The 7,961-nt window shown below is 51.1% G+C and overlaps 1 protein-coding gene across 2 annotated transcripts; it reads right to left on the bottom strand.

Annotated features, from left to right (window-relative positions):
• Positions 1 to 391: 391 nt before the first annotated feature.
• Positions 392 to 3,831, bottom strand: LIN7B (lin-7 homolog B, crumbs cell polarity complex component). 2 transcript variants are annotated; one of them, XM_079117696.1, is made up of 6 exons: positions 3,700 to 3,831; positions 3,148 to 3,266; positions 2,797 to 2,868; positions 1,961 to 2,170; positions 847 to 1,067; positions 392 to 502 (listed from the first exon to the last, which is right to left on the bottom strand). In XM_079117696.1, exons 1-6 carry the CDS (start codon positions 3,734 to 3,736, stop codon positions 481 to 483), a joined length of 681 nt encoding a protein of 226 aa, XP_078973822.1. In that variant the 5' UTR covers positions 3,737 to 3,831; the 3' UTR covers positions 392 to 480. The 2 variants fall into 2 exon arrangements, with proteins under 2 accessions (XP_078973822.1, XP_078973823.1); XM_079117697.1 differs by having other exon boundaries at positions 847 to 1,010; positions 3,700 to 3,830.
• Between the last annotated feature and the right edge of the window lie 4,130 nt (positions 3,832 to 7,961).

Here is a 7,961-nt window from a genome sequence, read left to right as displayed (position 1 = left end):
CGGCCTGCGGGCTCCCCCGGCGGATGAGGCTAATGGTTCGCCCTGCCCCGCCTACACAGAGGCCGCCACTGCCTCCGGCTGCGTTTCAGGACTTCTTCGTCAGACCAGTTACGGAGAAAGGCGCTTGGCTCTTGCCCTGCGACCCTCTTAGGGGTTAGGGCGCATAGTCTTCAGTTTGGCCCCCTCATTCAGACTCCGCCTCCGTCCTCCGACTTGTCCCTAGAAAGCCGGCCTTGCTTCCGCCATCAGACCTGGGGAGAGGTCTCTACCACTGCTCTCTGACCAGAGTCTGGGCTTCTTTAGGTCTTAGTCTCCATCTCAGCCCTTCTCCCTCCCCCACACCTCAAGACAGTCTAACCCCAGACTGCAGGACAGATACACGGACACTCAGTGAGGGTCAAAGATCTTTAAATAAGGAACCAGTGACAATAAATACTGTACAGAAGGACAGGGTGAAGGTGAAGGTCCAGATCTGTGATTTCAGCCTCGAGACTCTAAGGACCTGCAAGGGGGTGAAGAGAGGGGAGCCAGGCTCAGGAAAGGGACCCTGGGGAGCATGAGAAAGTTAGAACTGGGGTTCCTGAGGTAAGGGCCCAGGTAAGGGTCGAGAAATTCTAGGAGTAGATTCCGGATTTGGGGATGAGAGGGAACTAAAGAGTTCCAGGGAATTAAGCCACAATGGGCCCAGGAGGGAGCCTGAGCCAGGGGTTAAGGGTGAGAATGCCCAAGAAGAGGAGCAGGGTTGGGGGTGGCCATCAAGGTCCCAGAAATCACTGGCTTGGTTTGAGAGTCTGGGGTTAAGGTAAGGCAATAGAAGTCCCAGGGACATGGCGACCAGGGGCTCACGAGTAGCTCTGGTGCTGCTGGCGCCTGCGCGCAGAGCGCATCTTCTCAAAGCGGGCCTCCATCTCCTCCAGCACACGAGGTGTGTAACGCACCACCAGCTTCACCGAGCCCTGGGCCGCCTTCAGCAACTCCACCGCCTTCTCATGCTGCTCACCCTCAACACTCTGCAGGGCAGGGCCACACAAGACCGCTGGGCCTGGGCCTGCTGCCTTTGCCCAGCCCTGGCCCAGGAAATGGGACAAATGTTGGTGAGGTGGTGCCTGGCCTAGATGCCAAGGGTTCCTGTCTTGCTTATGGGAGAGTCATTGACTTTTGGCTCAGCATCCTCTCTAAAACATCCAGATTCTCCATGCCAGGGACAATCCCATGCCCCCAGTCACTGAGCCAGACATCTCCCTCCCAGAAGCCCACTAATACCCTCCTTCCTTGACTTCCTCTTCTTGATACTCACAGCCTTGGTCGAAGCTCAGGTCTTGTCTTCTTCCCTGGCCTCCCCTCTCCATCCATCTCCCACAGATTCCCAGAGGGGTCTTTCTGTACATCCAGGCTAAGCCTCTCCCTCAGGTACTCTCAGCCTTCCTATGACTCCACAGCACCCCTAGGGCAAAGTCCCAGCCTTGCAGGCCCCATCACCTAGTAGCCTTCTACTTTAACCACCTGGTTTTAATTAGCTGCATGCCTCAGACCTCCATCAGACCAAGCCCTTTCTCTTCATCTCAGAGGAGTGTAGAGTTACAGCCCCTGCCTATAACACTCTCAGCCAGGAATACCTTTCACTTTGTCTGGAAAACTCCAACTCATCCTTCAACACCCAAATCAAATATTCCTTCTGCAAAAACTTCCCTCATCTACACTGGACTGGTGCCATATCTGGGCTCTCACAATGCTTTGGACTACCTCATGGTTATGTCTGTAGATTAGGACTATTTCAGTCAGGGTCTATGTCTGTCACTAGAGAGGGAGTCCTTGAGTATTGGAGGCACTTCTAGCTTCTCACAGGGTCTGTACAGCGTAGGACTGGCCACAGAGGCAGTACTAAGCCAGTGCATTGAATGAATGTCAACCAGGGACTGCTACAGATGGTGTCCCAGTCCTGCTTCAGCCCTCCACTCACCACACCATTCACTGACAGCAGTTGATCCCCACGTTTGAGGCCTCCATGGCGATCGGCCACTCCTCCAGGGATGACACGGGAAATGTAGATGGGCGAGTTCTGCTCTTTGCCACCCATGATGTTGAAGCCCAGGCCCTCATCTGTCTTGGGCAGCTCCACTACCCTGGGATGTGCATGGCCCTCACTGGCTGTGAAAGCAGCCACGGTGGCCTGGGAGAAAGTGTCCAGAGGTGAGCACCCCCTCCATGGTGGGCAGGTGCACTAGGGTGGGGGATCTGGGCAGGGGGACAGCAATTTGAGCCAGATTTTTTTCCCAGAGCATGAGGGAACCTGCCATCATTCTACACAAAATCACGGGTTGATGATGGCATGACCTTTTGAGTTCACTTGTGTGCTTCTGGCATGTCAGGGAAGTAAGTCTACAAATGGTGTTTAATTGAATACTCTGCACTTGACAATCTTGCTTTTAACAGGTGAAAACTAGGCCTGAAGGGAACGGAGAGCCTCCAGGGAGCAATGAGAAGCATCATCTAACTACAGTTTAGTCAGATTTCCGTGTTCCAATGGCATTCCACTGTATAGATGTTTAGGGTTATCTTCTAGGCAGCCATGCGATAACTGCTTCTATTTGTAGTTGCTAAATACACCTTTGTATGATATTTAAGTTAAAAATGTGCGGTTGTTTAAAGGAAATTATAAATAAATAGCCATAAGGATGGTGTATAGATTTGGCAAAAATCATGGAAAGAGGAAATGGGAACGATTGGCCTCAAGAAGGCACTAAGCTAGAGGTGCGGGTCTTGGGATGCCAAGAGCAACCGGGCGGGGGCGCCTACCTTGGCTGTGGCATGAGCCCGTATCTCAGCACTTCCAGTGATGTCCAGCGTGTCGTAGAGCTGCTCATACACCTGGGCAGGGACGCAGCAGTGTCAAGGAGCCGCCAGTTCCCTCCTCCCTCAACTGGTCCTAGTTGTCCAGACCCCGGAACCCCTCTTCTCTCCCACCCAAGGATCCATCCCGCAACCGGAGCCTGAGGAAACTACAACTCCCAAAGAACCCCGGAGCTGCAGCGCGGCACCCCACGGCGGGTCGCCTCGGGAGCTGCCGGGAGGCGTAGTCCCCAGGCTTGGGACGATCGCGAGGAGGACGGCGGCGGCCGCAAGCTGTGTCCTGCCCTGGCGGCTCACCTCACGGATGGCGGAACAGAAGCGGCTCTGCAGGACTCGCTGGAGGGCCTGCAGCTTCTGCGGGGGCAGCTCCCCGCTGCGCTGGAGGCGCTCGAGGAGCTCCACGGCCCGGGACACGTCTGCGGGCGGGGGCGGGGCGCAGAGACACACGGAGAGTCAGAGACACCAAGACTCGGAGCCACCGAGAGATGCTGGGAGAGGTGGAATAAGGGCGAGCGAAGACAGCGCAGGGAAGCGCAGCCAAAGCCCAGTCGGACATCCCGCAGAGTCAAGGGTGGCGGAGTGAGCGACTGCGCCAGCCGGGTACCCTGTCAGGTGTCCAGGACGCCCCTCCAACACACACATAGAGGTGCGGGTGTACCGTGGGCGCCCCTGCCCAAGCCGCTCGCCCACTGACCCTCCCACGCCCACGGACCGCCGGGCTCTCAGCGCCCCGCCCCGCCCACCCCGCCAGGTCTGCCCGCCCATCGCGAGGGCTTGGCCGGGGCGGGCGGGGCCGGGATCTGGGGCGCCGGCGGCAGTCGGGTGGGCAGGGCCCCCTGGCGCGCTTACCCCGCTCCAGCCCCAGCGGCTCCACCAGCGCGGCCATGTCGGCGCCACAGCCGCCAGCCGCCCGCCTGCCCCGTCGCCGGCGAGGAGGCGGGACTCCGCGGAGCCACGCCCCGGGCGACGGGCGCCCCCTGCGGAGGGACCTCCCGCGTGCGCTCGGCTCCCGGCGCTGAGACGTTGGCCCGCCGCGGGGTTGGTCTTTTCTTTTTCTGATCCGTCGTATTGCAGCTTCGGTCGGTCTGCCGAATCCCGGTCCATATCTCCAGCTTCCTGCCCATCACACCTTTCCCCTCCCTATCTTTTCCCCATATTCCTACGCTCAACAAACGCGTGTTCAGCATCTTCGGGACCCACGGCTATAGACATGATAGTGAACAGTACAGACAAGCCCATTGTTATAACTGGGCGCCCATTCTATAGAGTGGTCGACAACTAACTACGCCTGTGATTAAGAGTTGAGAGTGGGAGTCCCATGGAGTCCTGGGACTCTATCAACAAGATCAGCAAGAGGTGACCACGTGGCTGCAGAGCTGTTATGATTAAGGTGAAATAGCTACCAAGGTATGGTTTAGGGCCGTTGCAAATGAAGAATTTGGGACTTCATGCAAACATATAAAAGTAAAATGGGATACTTGATTGTATTTTAAGGTCTCTGACACCGTGGAGAATGAACTGGATGGGAGGTCTGAGATGTCCTGGCAAGCTGCACAGTGGTTAGTACCAGGCGGAAGCATAGAAGTGGAGACAAAGAAGGTGTCCACACCAAGCCTCAAGCTGAACTCTAGGTGGGGGTCGGGATGTGGAGTTGAAAGGAGTGTTAGGTGGTTTGTTGCCATTTGCCTGGAGGAGGAATAGTAGATATTTTGATTTTGCACAGCCTGTGGTGTCCAAGGGAATCACAGATAATCCAGGACTAGAGCTCAGAAGGCCTGGCCTGCAGGTGGTTTTTGGGATTTGGACACAGGTGGTAAATAAAACCAGAGGAATGTATGAGAATGCCAGGTGCAAGAGAATATAGAATAAAGATGACCTACGACTATTTCTCCAGACTCCTAACATGTAAAAGTCAGGACAGCAAAGGATGACAGGGAAGATAGGAGGAAATCCAGGTGAGAAGAACCAGTAGCAGACAGTGTTTTTAAAAAGAGGAGTAGTGGGGTGTGGTGGTGAACATCTGTAATCCCAGAAGCTCAGGAGGCTGAGGTAGGAGGATGGAAAGTTCAAGGCCAACCTCAGCAATTTAGTGAGCAATTTAGCAAGATCCTGTCCCAAAATAAAATATAAAAAGGGCGGGAGATGTGGTTTAGTGGTAAAGCACCCTGGGTTCAATCCCCAGTACAAAATTAAATAAATAATAGGAGTGGTCAGTGGTATTACATATTACATGCTCTAGAGAGGATGAGATAGGAAATGTGGACAAGGCTTCTGACAAATCTGTTGTGCCAGTCTCCTGGTTTAGTTACACTGTAATGTAGGGTCCAGAAAAGGGTTTTTCATGTTGGCAGGAAAACAGCAATCTTGTCCAGCTAGCCCTCCCACTTCTTTAACAAAAAATAATGTATTCACAGAGTTAAAAACAAAGTCATATAGCAGAGAAGGGATAATAATGAAAGGCACCAGTCCCTGCACACCTCATAACTACCCCTTTCCAAAAGTAACAACTTACAGGTGTATCCAAATACATGGTACTTCTTGATTTACAGATTAGGTGTTGGTAATATATTACATACAGATTTCCTGTTCTCATCACCTTTCCCATCTCTTCCTACGACTTTTTAATGGTGACAGCTTTGGGTTCCATCTGTAAAGTGCCTGCACCATTTCTGTGCACAGCATTGCTACTACTGTAGGGTCCAAGTCATGTTCTGGGTTTACATGTCCTTCCAAGAACAATAGCTCCTTGCTTTTTTGGTGATTTCTATACACCTTTCTTTTCCCACATTCTCAGTTTCTCCCCAAGTCTCCCACACAACAGAGATTTTTATTTATTTTTATCCCAAAACTCCTTGGAAGCATCTTGCTTCAATCTGCTCTTCCCGAACTGTCATTCTGGGGCATTATCTTTCCTGAATTGAATCATCCTGCCGCTACCCCGGAAATGGGAATTGAACCCAGGACCTCCTGCATGCTAGGCAAGCACTCTACCACACTCTCAGCTCTTTTTTTTGACAGGGTCTCCCTGAGATGTCCAGGATTGCCTTGAATTTGTGACCCTTCTGCCTCAGCCTTCCGAGTATCAGGTGTGCACCACCATATCTGCTAAATCATTTAAATCCATTTTAGTATAGTATGTCATATGTCTTCAATTATGTGGTTTTTTGTTTTTTAATTTTTTTTTTGGTACTGAGGATTGAGACCAGGGCTCTTTACTGCTGAACTACTACATCCCCTGAACTTTTTTTGAGACAGGGTCTCACTAGGTTGTTTAGGGCCTCACTAAATTCTGAGACTGACCTTGAACTTGTGATCCTCCAGCCTCAGCCTTCCAAGTTACTACATACTACTGTAATTCCAAGGACTACAGGAGCATGCCACCACGAGATTTTTTTTAAGTGCCAGGAATTGAACCCAGGGGCACTTAACCAGTGAGTCACACCTGCAACCCTTTTTCATTTTGACTTAGGGTCTCACTAAGTTGCTGAGGTTGGTCTATGTTTCCTAGGATTTCTAGTGTTTACACCAGGAAGATTTCAGGCTAACTAGTGTCTAATCAAAAAAGCCCACCTACTAAATTCCTATCGTTTTAGAATTTCACTGACTGAGACCCCAGATCTTTCCCTATTTTGTGAAAATATTGTTTTGACTCAAACATCTGAATCACCCTGGATTTGTTTCTTTTTCCCTTTTGGCTTCTTGAAACTTAAGCATGCCTGGCAATTTCTGAGTGGATGCTGATCATTGTAACTACAAGTAATAGTATACGTAGCAGTTATGTCTTCCTCCAAAGAGGAAGGCAGGTCAACTGCCTAAATCCTGTCGAGGTCTCATTTTAGGTGTTCTTTCAGTTGCAGTCTTACTCTGATATTGTGGCACTCTGCACCTCTCAAGAAGGGCCATTCCCTGGGTGGGGGTGGGGTGGGACATTTATTCCCCAGTCTGGACTCCCCAGAACAGCATGGCTGCTCAAGTTTCTCTCTTTAACCTCCCAGTTATCCTGCACTCTGAAGTTCCAGGGGTCTTGCAATGGCTGAACAGCTTGGGTTGAAATGCAGGGGTAAGCTGTATGAGCTCAATGTCCTCCGTCTGGGAATTTTGCCCTGAACCTCTGGAACTCAGTACCTGGAAAACTGTTGCTTTTGAACGATCTAATTCCCAATGCTAAATTGCTGAACACCCTTATGCAAGATGCAAAGGTTAACAGGAAGTGCAAAAGGGATCGTATTCTCAAGTTTGGTCTACATTGGGTTGTTCCAATGCCTTTCACATCTTTATGTGTCTGGGCGACCCATCTGTGCAACATTAACATTAGCCCAAAATTGCTATTCTTTACCAGAAGTCTACCTGCAACATGTGAGATGTCTATTAGGAATTTACCAATGAAAGGTGTTGTGTGTGTGCACATCCACACTTCTGGGGCTGAACCCAGAGCCTTGCTTGCACATGCTAGGCAAGTGCTCTAGCACTGAACTGCATCCCTTGCCTTTTTGAGATGGTCTAGCTAAGTTGCTCAGGTTGGCCCAAACTTGCTATCCTCTTGCCTCAATCTCCTGAGGAGAGGGCATGACAGGTGTGTGCCACTACACCTAGTCCAATACAAGGCATTGAGTTCTTCCTAAATCATTTGTTTTTCTTTCATATTTTTTGATGCATTTTTTTCTCAAATGCTGGGTATCTTTGTATGCTTAAAGACCAAACACCTTAAAAAGCAGTCAAGTCTTGCATGTCAGATTTAACTGACACACGGGCCAAGTTTGCCTTTGGGCTGAGAGTTCCAAGACAAAAGTAGGTCTTGACTTTTGTCAGCCAAGATGCACATGCCCAGCTTGGGGCATTTTGAGTCCTGCCAGGAGGTTGGTGTGCTATACACAGGCTCTGCCTCCAGTCCTACCCTTGTTCTCCTGGAGTTGCAGTCTTGACCTCCTCCAGGATTCGGCAAAGCCCAGTGCTTGTTTTTCAATGCCAGAATGAGTCTTCTCAGCACTGTCTCAATTTCATCCAGAAACTTTTTTTTTTTTTTTTGTGCTGAGGATCAAACCCAGGGCCTTGTGCTTACAGGGCAAGCACTCTACTGACTGAGCTATCTCCCCACAGCCCCTCATCCACAA

The sequence above is a fragment of the Sciurus vulgaris genome, assembly GCF_902686455.1.
Source record: "Sciurus vulgaris genome assembly, chromosome: 17".
Classification (NCBI taxonomy): Eukaryota; Metazoa; Chordata; class Mammalia; order Rodentia; family Sciuridae; genus Sciurus; species Sciurus vulgaris.
Note: the sequence above shows the minus strand (reverse complement) of the source record. Positions and strands in the feature narration are given on the sequence as shown.